Below are 15,352 nucleotides of genomic sequence, written 5' to 3' on the forward strand. Positions count from 1 at the left end.
AGGCATGGACTTTGAGCCTACCTATCCAAACTGTTTGACTCTGACCACTACGCACCAACCTAAAAATAGCCCATAATTCCATTAAAAAAAAGGGGGGAAACCCCCATAATTCATCTAAACAAGTTACAAACAAGATTTGTTACTTGAATAAATATTTAAGCTTATCCCCTAAGCTCCCTAGATAATTAGGGAGGTGCTACAGTCACACCCCCAATTACACTCCTCTCGTTACAGTGCACTGGGGGCCACATGGGAATTTTAATGCACTGGGCTCACATGAGAATTTTTTAAAATTCTTATGTGGGCCCCAGTGCACTGTAGCGAGAGAGAGAGAGGAGTATGGTTAGAGGTGTGGTTAGTGGGTGTGTCTCTAGCATTTTCCAGATAATTATACCCACTTGTAAAGTTTGAGCAGCGGAGATTCTAATGCAATTATCTTCAAGATCCGTGCAACTCTTGCCGCCTAAAATCTTCTGTCTTGTAGGACGACAAAACAGCGATACACAGAACTGAAAAAGATCTCCCTTTCACATATTTTTAACGTTACCCTTTAAATCTTACAAATCCATCACAAAATGACTATTTGTATACTAGTTTTTTTTTTTGAACTGATATTTGTATACTAGCTTATCCCAATTAATGCTACAAATCCCATCTTGGTGGGAGAAAATGTGTTTGAATCTTATCGGAACATCTCGCATGATGTAAACATTCTTAATTGTTGATGTATTAAATAGAGAGGTAATCTGGATATTTCCTTACCTCTCATGCGGAACAAAATCCTTCATGTGGTGTGAGGCTCTGATAGGATCTTAACTGGAAGAAAGTTAGGCAAAATTGACATTACGTCCGATATATAAAATCATTATCTTTAAACAATGATATTTACAAAGTTTTCGGCTAATATATGTTTTGGAGAAATAATATAATCTAGCCTGATATAAGAATTGTGAGATTTGAACCGTTCACCTAAAGAACAGAGAAAATTTTCTAATTGTTCTCTTTATGGTTCAGAACACCCCAACTCACATAAGATTTATTCTGATAAGATTTATATTACATGCTTTGATTATAAAAACTAGCCAATTATAACCTTCGTCGTTACAAGCAAGTATTTACCGACCACATTGGGTTCCTAGTCTCATGCTAATGCGGCGATTCTCAGTTCATTGAATTTATGTCATGCACAAAGTCTCAGGGATTAGAGTGTAAAAATCCAAGGGGTTTTAAAATAAGAAATTAAAAGAGGAGGGAAGAAGCAAAAAGTCTCAGGGTGACGAATCAGCAGTTGGCTTCCCCCCATTATTTTCTCCTTCCTTTCTCTCTCCTTCAACAACTCTTCAACAACTGCAGATAAAAAAATAAATAAAAATCTCACTCCAAAAATAAAAAAATAAAAAAATGAGGAAAATAAAATATTCCCTCTTTATTATTTATTCAATCGCCTTTCAGTTTCATTTCCCCCCTGCATTCTCCTTCTCTCATGCTCGCTCGAGCTCAAACGAAGAAAGCTCACATTTTTGCCGAAACAGAGTCCGAGATCGACGGCGATGGGCTCTCAGCGGCGGCGCCGCCCAACGGCGATCTCCGCCGCCTGCTTCGTCCTCTTCGTCTTCATCTTTCTCCTCGGGTTGCTCGCTCCACCGCTCGTCGACCACCCTGCTTTCCTCCGCCGCCCTCATCGCCGCCTCCGGCGATCTCAGTATTTGGTGCTGATCACTAAAGCTCCATTCTTTGATTTCTTAGCTACCCATTACATTTTTTTAGATTTTTTGGATTAATTTTTTTGTGGTTATTTTTGTGTTTAATTAGCTAAAGAACACTGTTGAGCTCCAGAAGAATTTCGTGCTCGATGAAAGCTTCCAAGTGCCGGTACGTTCTCTTATGGTTTTTTTATTTTAAACCCATTTTTTCTTATTTAATTTTAAACCCAAAATCTGCTTTTTTGCTATAAATCTAGTAAATTGTTGTAATTCAATCTAAACTGCTGTAGTATTTGTTAAACTACTACGATATTAGTTAAAATGCTATATATCGAATCTGGTAAAATTGGATATTTTGGGTGTGGAAGAAATTTTCTAAATAAACCCATTCATACTTTTTTTTCTAAAAATAGACCTCCTTGAGTTTTATTTACAAAAATAGACCCATTTTATCTTAATCCGGTTCCTAAATAGTCGGGTTGTCAACCCGACTATTTAGTGCATAGAATGTTAGGGTTTAGGGTTATAATTAGGGGTTTACAACCTCCTAAATAGTCGGGGTTCCTAAATAGTCGGGGTTGGCAACCCCGACTTTTTAGGAACCGGATTAAGATAAAATGGATCTATTTTTGTAAATAAAACTCAAATGGGTCTATTTTAAGGAAAAGAAAAAGTATGAATGAGTTTATTTAGAAAATTTCTTCTTTGGGTGTATGAATGATTTTGGACGTGAGTTGGTTTAAAAATAATTCAGGATAAAAGAATGGGTTTTAAATAAGTTTTTTGAACCAATTATAATGAATATTTTCTTCTCCTTCCTTTTTTTTTTGGATTTTAGAGTGGGGGAGTGATCGGAGGCGATGATCTCTGGGGTTCAAAGATTGCGACAAACTTCTATGGATGCAGCAATGCCAGCATAGAGTTCAAAAGTGGGTTCTTGATTTATATATTTGTTGGTTCTTTGATTTTTTTTAGTTTGATTCTGTAAATTTTCGAGATTAGAAGATGTTTTTTGGTCTGAAAATGAATTTTACTCTGTGTTTTATGGCAGAGGCTGAAGAAATCACTCAGCCTGATCGTTACTTGATGATCGCCACAAGTGGAGGATTGAATCAACAGAGAACAGGGGTATGATTATTTTTAACCCCTTTCTTTGAGAGAGAGATATATTTTTAGAAGTCTGAGGATTGACGAGATAGTAGCTTAGATTAGTTTGCAGCTTATTAATTATCTTTTCACTTTCCCCTCTTTTATCTATGATTCGAGTTTTGTCTTAGCTCTTAATCTCCTTTATCTTCGTTCGTAGTTATTGAATATTGTAGCTTATTTATTAGGGTAAATTACACTCAACCCCCATGATCTTTCAGTGTTTTTCCCCATGAACTTTTTCAGTGTTTTGTAGTAAACCACCGTGAACTTTCAAAATCACACTAAACCCTGATAAAGTTAGCAGAAAAACCCCATGAACTTTCAAAATGCCTTTTTATTTTGTTTTTCGGTTCTAATTAATGGGGTTATCTACAAAACTCAGAAAGTTCATAGGGGTTTTCCGCAATTCTAAAAAGTTCATGGGGATTTAGTGTGATTTTGAGAGTTCATAGGGGTTTACTGCAAAACACTAGAAGTTCATGGGGTTTAGTATAGTTTACCCTATTTTTATAGTTGCCAGAATTAGTATGTTTAACCGCGAGGTTAACTTTTTTCATAATATCTACTTCATTGTGATTCATCATCTCCATTTATGAATTAGTCTTCATTCTGTATCGAAAGCAAGGGGGAAAAATATTTTTTTTTCCATAACATTATTATTCAATCTCATGGTTCATCTAAGAGATAATCTAATGAATGCATTTGTTAGAGGTGGTGTTGGTGAGGTGCAGTTCTTTGAACATATAGAAATGAATTGTCAAAATCAAAGGTTCTGTTTTTGCCAAATTATAGCTCAGTATCTAGTCAACAACAATTTGAAAACAACTAGACATGTACAGGAAAAATATTGACAGTCTCTCCTTATTTTATCATCACTATGACACATTCATTGAAGTATTTAACGTAATGGATAATTCTGTCATTGTTTATCTCAGGATATAATCTATTCATGTCTTTTCATAAGCTACTGATGAAGTATTTTTCACATTCTTCAGATAACAGATGCTGTTGTTGCAGCTCGCATATTGAACGCAACCCTCGTTGTTCCAACACTCGACCAAAAATCTTTCTGGAAGGATGTCAGGTTATCTTCAATTCTGAACTATCCAAGTTTGTGTTTACAGTACTTTAATACGTTGAGGCTTAAATGTCAGGTTTTTGCAGTAATTTCACAGAAATTTTTGATGTGGACTGGTATATTTCAACTCTTGCAAAAGATGTCAAGATTATAAAATATCCTCCCACAATCGGAGGAGATGTTGTCATGAATCCTTATAGGATGCGGGTTCCAAGGAAATGTACTGCAAAATGCTACCAAAATCGAGTGCTGCCAGCTCTTTTGAAAAAACATGTAAGTACTAATATTATCGTATTGTCTCTTCTAGATATTAGCCCCTCAAATCTTCAATAATTCTATATTTGTGCCACATGTCTTTGAAATTGTTTATAAGTCCCTCAAATCGTAAGTGGTCTTGCAAATTGGTCCATCAATGACCAAACTGCCCTTACCTTTCGTTTCCCACCAAAACCACGGCGATCACAAAAACATAAGGTCAATTTGGTCATGGAGCTACCGATTTGCAAGACCGCTTAAGATCTGAGGGGTTTATGTGCAATTCCAATGATTTTAGACTAATATGGAATTATAGAAGATTTAGGGGGCCTTATATCTAGAATCCATATTGGATTTTGTGAATATCAATTCCGAAAACACTGATATAGGTTATTTTTACCCTCTTTGTATGTTTTTCCCTTAATGGAAGTATCAATACCAAAAACAACAATATAGTCATTGTAAGATACTGCGTATACCGAATTCTATGTTTAGTTCCTAACTGCTTCTAAAAAGCATATTTATGTTTGAATTAGTAATCAATGCCATACAGATTTTGTTAAATAATGGCAGAAACCCATGCATGCATTCTGTAAAATTAATGATACCTGATGAAATTGCAGGTTGTTCAGCTGACTAAATTCGACTACAGACTCTCAAACAGATTGGCAACGGATCTTCAAAAGCTGAGGTGCAGAGTTAATTACCATGCTTTAAGATTCACAGATCAAATACAAAGAATGGGTGAAACATTGACACAGAGAATGAGGGAGAAAAGCAAACATTTCATTGCTCTTCATCTGAGGTATCACATTGACATGGTTATATGGTTGATTGTTAATTGCTGACTTACTGCTATGTTTGTTCTATTGTCAGAACCATATGCTGTTGTATACTTGTCAGTACTGAATCCGACATCATATTTCTGCTCGATTCCCTAGTCAAAATTTAAGCAATGAACTATATGGAAACAATGATTTTTTTCGTTCCCATCTAATGCTGCTGAACAATAACTGAATATTCTGTGAAACTAAAGAAAAAAAAAGTTTCTTACTTCAGATAGTATGATGGATAATCTTGCTTATAATCACAGATACGAACCTGATATGCTTGCCTTTTCTGGATGCTACTATGGAGGGGGAGATAAAGAGAGGAAAGAATTGGGTACAATTCGTAAGCGATGGAAAACATTACATGTAAGATAAATGATACTTTTTACTATGCAACAATACTACCAAATATTTCTCGTGAAACTTACACTACAAATTTTGCGCAGAGAAGCAACCCCGATAAAGAACGAAGACATGGAAAATGCCCATTAACTCCCGAAGAAGTAGGCCTTATGTTAAGGGCTCTAGGGTTTGGCAAAGATGTACACATTTATGTGGCATCAGGCGAAATTTATGGTGGTGAAGAGACGTTAGCTCCTCTCAAAGCACTCTTCCCTAATTTTCACTCCAAAGACACCCTAGCAAGCAAGGAAGAATTAGCTCCCTTCTCTTCATTCTCATCTCGTATGGCTGCTCTTGATTATATTGTTTGTGATGGAGGCGATGTTTTCGTGACAAACAATAACGGCAACATGGCTAAAATGTTAGCTGGCCGCAGGTATATATGTTTCCATATCATTGTGCTTGCTATTGAAAGAAAATCCTGTAGATTTACATTTCTCAACATGAATCGTAAAGTTACTAGTCAATAAAAGGACCAATTGAGATATACTGTGATAATCAAGCAGCCATCAGCTTGATCAACAGTGGTGCAAACAGTTCTAAAGGAAAACATATTGAGATACAATATCATTATATTCGTGATATTGTGGAAAAAGAAGAAGTCAGTGTTACTTATATTCCTACTAGTGACATGATTGCTGATCCCTTGACGAAGGGTATCCCAGCAGGTACATTCATCAAACATGTTGGTTTGATGGGACTTAGAAATGTCTAAGTCAAGGAAACTTTCATGAAAAATGAAAGGAGACGATCATGGATAATGGTTGTACTCGGCTTATTCACGTAGAGTGAAAATATGCATATATCTCACGGATAGTGGGAGTATGAAATTACATCCTGGGATTTCTTCCGTTGGGGAACGAGTCTTACGGAGAGAAGAACGTGGGATATCTAGAGAAATCTGGGCGGTTATTTGGGGACGGAGGGGGGGAAGGAACGCCTATAAATAGAGAGGAGTTTCTCTCCTCTGATGTATCAAAAAAAAAAAATCTCCATTCCGAAGTCCCCAAAACAATCTCAGCGATCTTTCCCTTCATTGGTATCAGAGAAGCATCGATCCCCAATTTTTCTGTTTCTTCCCCAACCACCCTTTCTCAGATCTTCCCAAGAAATCTCTCTGCCCCGTTCAACTCTCCGCACTCTCTCTCGAAACCGATTAACAGTTGAAGACTCACCTGAAGTCCGATCTAGCTGCCATCCTCCAACGTCGGCCCGCGCACACCTGCGTCCAGCTCCCTCCGTCGTCGGATCGCGCCCATCGTTTGCCAGCAGTCGCCCTCCTGCAAGACACCCTCCAGCCGTCCGCAACTCACCCGCACCCGTCAGATCCACTTGCCATCTCTTTCATTTTTTTTTACTGTAAGTCTATCCAAAAGCCCCTTTTTTTTCTCTAAGCCCAAGGTTCTTGACTTTAACCTCCTCATTTTTAATTATTTATAAGTTGGGAGCTTTTCAAGAGCTGCTCATTTCTAAGTCCCATCCGACAGAACCCCTTGCTCTCTGTTTTTATAAGAATATAATAGTGTATTATATTATCCCATTGTATTAGGCTTTTTTGTGAAGATTTATTTTGTTCGTTTCAAAATTTGTGCCTGTTTAAAAAAAAAGGACAGGGATTTTGTGTCTGATTATTTGGAAAATATTTTTTTTTACATGGTTCTTTATCTGTTTAATTTGTTGTGAGGCTAGTAGTATTGTATAATTTGCTTGCATATTCATACAAGAACCTCAATTTGCTATTTTTATAGTTTTTATAAATACTACAGTTAGAAAATTCTAATTTTTTAATTAATCTTTGCTTAACTTTGATAATAGTCAGCATTTATTGAAATTAACAGTTTATTTATTACCTTGGGAATTAATCTTATATATATAGTTAATCTTGTTGTTAATAAAATAATAATAATAATAATCATCATTACATTTCATCATTATAGTCACTGTACAATTTTTTTAAAAACCTTTTATTTATAGTTGTTTTAGTATCAATTTATTAAGTTTTTTTTTAAGTTATTTTTTTTTGCAATCTGAAATCAATTCCATTTGAAATATCATACAGCTTAATTATCGTCATGGCTAGTAAGTTGATTGCATCTGAACTGGCAAAGATAGAACGCCTTAATGGTTCCAACTATGATATGTGGCATAGGAAGATTAAGTACGGACTTATCCATGACAATCTAGATAGTGTCCTAGATGTTTCTGCACCAACTCTTGGTGATGATCCCACTGACGCTCAGAAAAGGGAGCTTGATCAGTGGCAGCTTAAGGACAATAAGGCTAAAAGCCTGATGTTAATGTTCATGGAGGATAGTTTAATCAAAATTTTTGAAAACTATAATACGGCTAAGGAAATGTGGCTTGCAATTAAAGAGAAGTATGACACTACCTCTGAGGTGAACATACAGCTCTTGATGCATAGATTTAATTCAAGCCGTATGCAAGAAGGTGAAGATGTTACCGAACATGTGAACAAGATGATTGTCATGGCTAAGGACCTAGCTTCAGCAGGATCTGAAATTCCTGAGAAATTGCAGGTGGCAACTATTTTGAATAGCTTGCCACCTTCACTAGATATGGCTGCCACAACACTTAGGCTTAATGGAACCATTAAACGTGTTATTGACTTGCCAGCCCAGTTAGCAATGGAACAGGATTTACTAGCTAGAAGAAAAGGTTCAGATGTGAACCTTGTGCAGCAAGAAGAAGCAAATGCTGCTCACTATCGCAAAGCACAAGGAACTCATCAGTTTGGACCTGTCAAGCCTTCCTTCAAAGGACCTGGCCAGCAACGTGCTCGCGGTAAGAAAGGACCTCCTGGATCATGCTATATCTGTAGGAAGTTCGGCCACTTCAAAGCCAACTGTCCACAGGCGAAGAATAAGGGCGGTCCCAAACGCCCGGAACAAGGAGGATCCGGTAAGCGGGAGTTCATCGGCGTCATTGAGTGCAATGCTGCAACTACTGACGCTGGTGGCTGGTGGATTGATTCGGGAGCTACCCGACATATTGCAAAGACGAAGGAAGGGATATGCGACTTCAAGGAGCTGAAGAAGGGAGATCAAAGGATTTACATGGGGAACAATACCTACCTAGATGTTGAAGGTATTGGTTCATACAGATTGGATCTTGGGGACAGCATCATGGTTCTCAAGGAAGTGTTTTATGCGCCTGGCATAAGACGTAATCTGATCTCCGTCCCAGCTCTCCTGAAGAAAGGCCTTGAAGTTAGGTTTTACAACAATAGGGTCTCTATTGGGAAAGACAAGAAAGTGTTTGCTATGGGCAAGTTTGTACCCGAACATGATTTGTTCTGTCTTTCTGTTGTAAAACCTGAAATTTGCAATAAGAATTCTGATTTGCTTTATTCCTCGTGTCTTTTATCTGATTTTGATCTATGGCATATGAGACTAGGACACCCTGGTAATAGAAAGATAGATCAGATAATTAAAATGAATTTGTTACCAAATCTGACAGGTGTAAGGACATTACCCTGTGAACACTGCTTAACAGGGAAAATGACTAGAAAGTCATTTTCTGAAATCAGAGGGCAAGTAAACTTTTAGTGTTAGTTCATTCTGACATTTGTGGTCCGTTAAGCGTAAAGACACGTGGTAATAAAGAATATTTTATAACTTTCATAGATGATTATTCCAAGTATACTTTTGTGTATCTTTTAAACAGAAAATCAGAAGCATTTGAATGTTTTAAAAGATACAAGACAGAAGTAGAAAGGAAACTTGGAAGATATATTAAGGTGTTAAGAACTGATAGAGGTGGAGAATTCAATTCAATAGAATTTGAAAATTATTGCATTCATTATGGCATTAAGAAACATACCACTATGCCTTACACGCCACAACAGAATGGTGTGGCTGAAAGAAAAAATAGAACATTGATGAATGCAGTGAGATATATGCTGTCATATTCTGGTCTCTTCAAGGATTTTTGGGGAGAAGCAGTATTGACTGCGAATTATATTTTGAATAGGATTCCCACAAAATCAGTCGAGTCAACACCGTATGAGATTTGGAATGGACACAAACCTGAATTAAGTCACTTAAGAAAATGGGGTTGTGTTGCACATGTTCTCATTCCATATCAAGTTAGAGATAAGCTGGATCTCAAAACCTTAAAGTGTAGATTTATAGGCTATTCTGAAAAGTCTAAAGGATATAGGTTCTTCCATGAAGAGAAAGGGGTCATTGAAAGTAGAGATGCTACTTTTCTAGAAAATCTAGAGGAAAAGGAACAAGTTCAAGAGGCAGTACAACCTCTGTTAGACTTAGATGATGTTCCCAACGATGACCTGGACATAGTGGATGAAGTAAATCATCCAATAATGGAAGATGAGCCCTTAAATGAGAATATGCCTATGGAAAATCAACCAGCTGAACCTGTCCAACCTGTCAACCTTAGTGGTAATAAAAGACCCAGAACAACACCTGCATGGATGGATGATTATTATCTGTATTCATGCGAACCATCCTGTTTCTCGGTAGACATTGACATAGATGAGCAAGCTGATCCCTTGAATTATGTGGATGCTATGAACACACATGAATCGGAACAATGGCTGGAATCCATGAAAAGGGAGCTTGACCAATAGAGAGAAACAATGTATGGGAGCTATGTGACTTACCAGAAGATAGGAAGTCCATAGGATGTAAATGGGTGTTAAAGAAGAAATATCGGGTTGATGGGTCTATTGATACATTTAAAGCCCGATTAGTTGCTAAAGGTTTTACTCAGAAGGCAGGTATAGATTATCAGGAGACTTACTCTCCGGTGGCTAAGTTTGCTTCTATAAGAATTATCTTAGCAATTGTTGCACATCTTGACTTGGAACTTTTCCAAATGGATGTCAAGACTGCATTCCTCAACGGAGAGTTGAAGGAAGTAATATATATGAATCAACCTGAGGGATTCCAGGTTGAAGGACAAGAAAACAAAGTATATAAATTAAAGAAATCTTTATATGGTTTAAAACAATCATCTAGACAGTGGTATCTCAAATTTCATAATACTGTTATCCAGCTTGGTTTTGTTGCAAATAAATTGGATAACTGTGTATATGTCATGAAGAGTGACAGTAGTTTTACAATATTTTCCTTGTATGTGGATGATATTCTACTTGCTGGAAATGACATAGAAGTGCTGAACAGAATCAAGTCAGCACTTAGTAGTGAATTTGAGATGAAGGACATGGGAGATGCATCCTATGTTCTTGGTATACAGATCCTTAGGGATAGAAAGTCTAGAATGTTAAGTCTAAATCAAGAAAGGTATTTGCATACGATACTTAGAAGGTTTGGGATGCAGAATTGTAATCCTGCGCCAACACCTTTGGTTATGGGAAAGCGGTTGTGTAAAGAACAATGTCCTGGAGAGGGGCAGAAACCGCTTAGTGTCCCGTATGCACAAGCTGTTGGAAGCTTGATGTATGCAATGTTGTGTACTAGACCAGACCTAGCATATGCGGTGAGTTTGGTTAGTAGATATCAAAGTAATCCTGGTCCAGCACATTGGGAGGCTGTTAAGAGGATTTTGAAGTACCTGAAAGGTACTGTGCACCATAAGTTAGTTTATCAAGCAGATTCGCTTGAGGTTCTTGGTTACTCCGATGCTGATTTCGGAGGAGACAAAGATGACGGGAAGTCCACTTCCGGACATTTGTTCATCTTTGGTGGTGCAGCTGTTTCTTGGGGTAGTAAGAAACAGGGATGTGTGGCAAGATACACACAAGAAGCTGAGTATATAGCCTGTAGTATGGCCACTACTCATGCAGTCTGGATAAGACGGTTCCTAAAGGACTTGGATCTCAATTTGGTGGATGGACCAATTGAGATATACTGTGATAATCAAGCAGCCATCAGCTTGATCAACAGTGGTGCAAACAGTTCTAAAGGAAAACATATTGAGATACAATATCATTATATTCGTGATATTGTGGAAAAAGAAGAAGTCAATGTTACTTATATTCCTACTAGTGACATGATTGCTGATCCCTTGACGAAGGGTATCCCAGCAGGTACATTCATCAAACATGTTGGTTTGATGGGACTTAGAAATGTCTAAGTCAATGAAACTTTCATGAAAAATGAAAGGAGACGATCATGGATAATGGTTGTACTCGGCTTATTCACGTAGAGTGAAAATATGCATATATCTCACGGATAGTGGGAGTATGAAATTACATCTTGAGTCACATCTCACGGATAGTGAGAGTGTGTGCTTGGAAAGTATTTGGCCATTTCGGCCAAGTGGGAGATGTAAGTGGGTTTGGCCTCATGGGCCAAATCATCACCCGACCCGGTTGTTGGTTCTGGGATTTCTTCCGTTGGGGAACGATTCTTACGGAGAGAAGAACGTGGGATATCTAGAGAAATCTGGGCGGTTATTTGGGGACGGAGGGGGGGAAGGAACGCCTATAAATAGAGAGGAGTTTCTCTCCTCTGATGTATCAAAAAAAAAAAAATCTCCATTCCGAAGTCCCCAAAACAATCTCAGCGATCTTTCCCTTCACTTGCCAACTTTAAATTTATGCCGAGACAAGTGTCAAGATCCCGTTCCTTCCTATATGATCTTCTATAGGGTTTAATTGTGGATAGACCCCTTGTACTTTCAACAAATTGAACTTACTACCCATGTAGTTCCATAGTTGCGGATAGATCCCCTGTGCGAACTTGTTGAACCTTTTTAGGGGTCTTTCCGCGACAGTAGATTTTCACTCAGGACCTAAATAGAATTCTTTCTGAGGGTCAATAATAGTAGTACAGGGGCATTATGTACAATTTGGCTAGAGTACTGGGGATGTAGCCGCAACTAACCCTTTTCTACAGAGGATCATGCATAGGCTTTGATGTCTACAGAGGATCTTGTATAGGCTTTTTTTTATTTTATTTTTTTTAATCATGTTTACTTCTGATCTTTTAACTATGTTTAACCCTGCAGGAGGTATTTTGGACACAAGAGGACTATAAGGCCCAATGCCAAAAAACTATACTCTCTATTTCTAAACCGAACCGAGATGACTTGGGATGTGTTTGCATCAAAAGTAAGAACGTTTCAGGTAGGATTCATGGGGGAGCCTAATGAGATTAGACCCGGTAGAGGTGAATTCCATGAAAATCCTAACGATTGCATATGCGAAAAGGGCAAAAGCTCCGACAAGCAAATGGAGCATTGGCATGAGTCGGATTATGGAGAAAATGTTCCACAAGGAAAAAGTTTGCAGAACAGAACAGAGTTAGATTATGATGTCTTGGTCAGAACAGAGGATCCTTTGGAGGAGATGTTTATGTTTTCAGACTAGAAAAAGTTAGAAGGGATGAAGAAAAAGAAGAGGAAGTAACCAAGAGGAGGGAGAGTTAAGTTTCTTCAGCAGTTGTTCTGCGATGCTTGAAGGAGGCAAAGGGAACTACAAGAGGGAGAAGATTTGCAATTTTCCATTGTTTTTGTTTTGATTTTTGATTTTTCTTTTTTTCCTTTTTATGCCTTTTTTGTGAGGGGGGGGGGGGGGGGGGGGGTCAATCAAGCATTTAAATGCGATCTTGAATGATTATATAAACTTGTAAATAACTCGGTAAATAAATATTTTTTTCCTAAAGCACCATTGCTGAGAGAATTATTTCGATTTTTTCCTTTTTGGCGTGAAGCATTGTGTGTATACAACTTGTGGCTCTTCTCCATCTTCCCCCCAACATTCATTTTCTTGTGTTCTTCATAAAATCAACAGAGTTTTTGACGGTTCTTTTGCTGTATTTTTTCCGGAAAAATTTGCAAAATAGATCTATTTTTCTAAATATTTAGCAAATCAGATCGTTTTGTTAAATATTTAGCAAAATAGACCTCTTTTTTGGCCAACAGGCCAAAAAGAGGTCGATTTTGCTAAACAGATCATTCGAAATATACGGGACTAGTAGTCTCGTATGATTTAATCTCCCATTAAATCATTTAGCAAAACAATCTGTTTTGCTAAATATTTAGCAAAACAATCTGTTTTGCTAAATATTTAGCAAAATAGGTCTATTTTACAAATTTTTTCTTTTTTCCCTTTTACTTTTCTGCTTTTGTAGGTATTAATATGTCAAAATTGTGCAAATAAAAAAAATCTTCTCTTCACTCAAATTTCTGCTAAACTATAAAAGTGAAACATACATACATTGTTCAGATGCAATAAACTTCTTATATGATAGTAATATCAATACACTTAGCATATCTGGAAAAGCTAATATTGGGTTCTAGATTACCTTAAATCCAATAATATACGAGTCAATAATTTCAAATATGGTTGATACTTATTTTAGGATCCAAACCCAGATAGTTTAGTTTGGACTTGCTAACTATTCCCCTTAGGTCCCGTTTGGTTGTATGTTTTTACCATGTAGGATGGAAAGTGTAAAAAAGTGGGTCCCAATGTCAGCTTTCATCACTTTCAATTGTTTGTTTGTAGTTGTGAAAATAGTGTAAAGTGATTTCATATGCTGATGTGGCTTGTAAAGTGATTTCATCAAAAAAAGACATGATTTTAGGAGAAAGCTGACATTGAAGTTTGGAAAAAATAATTCCAACCAATATGATCATTTGAGTAGGGACCACTTTTTACACTTTCCAAACAAACAATTAAAGTTTTATTTTGCAAACCAAACAAGTGTTTTATGATTCCAATGGAATCAAAAACAAACAAAGAAAATTATAAAAGTGAAATTGATGAGGTGGACAATAACTTTCCAAGTTGTGTCATAAATACACAACTTTACCAACAACAACCAAACAGCCCCTTAGGACAAGGGTTCAGGCGAAGAGAGTGTGATATACAGCAAAGAATGAGTGGGGGCCCTATATATGTTTCCCAAGTCACTCTCTCTTCATCCGCATCTCTCTCTCATTCTTACCTATTGTGCTTAGAGCAAAAGTCAGCAAAACCCATCTTATTTATATATTTGTATTTACATCCATATACTTATTGAATATAGATATTTAAAATCCATAATCTTATTTAAAACTGTATCTATATGAATAGATGTGTTTGCACGTCTATCTTCTCATCAATGAGAAATTATTACTTTAAAGCAATGTTGAAAATAACGATAACGCATAACGTAGCACTTAAGAAAAAACACAAAAAAAGTAATGTATAACATAGGTTATTTAGATGTTTCATAAATACAAACTATTCGTAATGATTTTAATGATTAAAATCATTAAAAAAATTAATATGAAGGAGCACCGGAAGAGTTACAGGAGTTAAGGCTTCATCTTCGTCGAAAGGAATTAGAATTTAGAACTTAGAGAGGCATTGGAGGTAGAGATGGTGCTAGGATTTTTCTTTGTCGGCTAGAGGAGATATGAGAGCTATGGAGGAACCAGGGAGGAACCTTGTCATTTGCAAAGATAAGGAGATAAAGGACGAGAAGAACCTTGTCATTGACTAGAGGTTTTGTCTTTGTTGAAGGCACGAGAGGAAGAAGAGATCAAGCGGTTAGTTGAAGGAGTGAGAGGAGGAGATGGAGGGGAAGGAGATGAGAGAACCGCTGGTGTTGATGTTAATAATCACACAGATAATGTAATTGTTGCGCGCAGCGGAAATTTCGGCAGCACTTCGGCAGCACAACAAGAGAGTCAGGTCGCAATAAGAATTCTTGTTTCTCAAAGGGAACAAGAATCTGAAGCCTAATATCCCATCAAAGTGGGATATTTGCTCTTCCTCTCGTCAGCTCTAGGACTGCGCGTCGAGGGAACCTAAAAGCTATTACAAATCACACAAATAGCGAGACAACCAATTTTTACGTGGTTCGACAAATTGCCTACGTCCACGGGGCAAGGAGGAGGAAGATCTACTAATAGAGGGAGGAAATACAACTAGGGTTTACAACCACTCACAATCTAAACCCTCAAACAAACTCTCAGATCCCTCACAAATATCTCTCACA

At 37.3% G+C, this 15,352-nt stretch overlaps 1 protein-coding gene across 1 annotated transcript; it reads left to right on the forward strand.

The window, feature by feature from the left end:
- LOC109825475 (uncharacterized protein At1g04910-like) lies at positions 1,551-12,923 on the forward strand. The gene is made up of 10 exons (XM_020392333.1): positions 1,551-1,709; positions 1,813-1,872; positions 2,542-2,632; positions 2,755-2,831; positions 3,848-3,936; positions 4,017-4,203; positions 4,809-4,990; positions 5,279-5,381; positions 5,462-5,793; positions 12,372-12,923. The coding sequence occupies exons 1-10, from the start codon at positions 1,551-1,553 to the stop codon at positions 12,730-12,732; spliced, it is 1,641 nt and encodes a 546-aa protein (XP_020247922.1). The 3' UTR covers positions 12,733-12,923.

Source organism: Asparagus officinalis, chromosome 10, assembly GCF_001876935.1.
Source record: "Asparagus officinalis chromosome 10, Aspof.V1, whole genome shotgun sequence".
NCBI classification, from domain to species: Eukaryota; Viridiplantae; Streptophyta; class Magnoliopsida; order Asparagales; family Asparagaceae; genus Asparagus; species Asparagus officinalis.

What these genes read in the sequence shown, in the direction of transcription:
- LOC109825475 (XM_020392333.1), top strand. Translation starts at nt 1,551, where the DNA reads ATGGGCTCTCAGCGGCGGCGCCGCCCAACGGCGATCTCCGCCGCCTGC. An exon ending in TGCCAGCATAGAGTTCAAAA is followed by an intron (nt 2,633 to 2,754) that starts GTGGGTTCTTGA and finishes GTTTTATGGCAG; the next exon opens with AGGCTGAAGAAATCACTCAG. An exon ending in AAAATGTTAGCTGGCCGCAG is followed by an intron (nt 5,794 to 12,371) that starts GTATATATGTTT and finishes TTAACCCTGCAG; the next exon opens with GAGGTATTTTGGACACAAGA.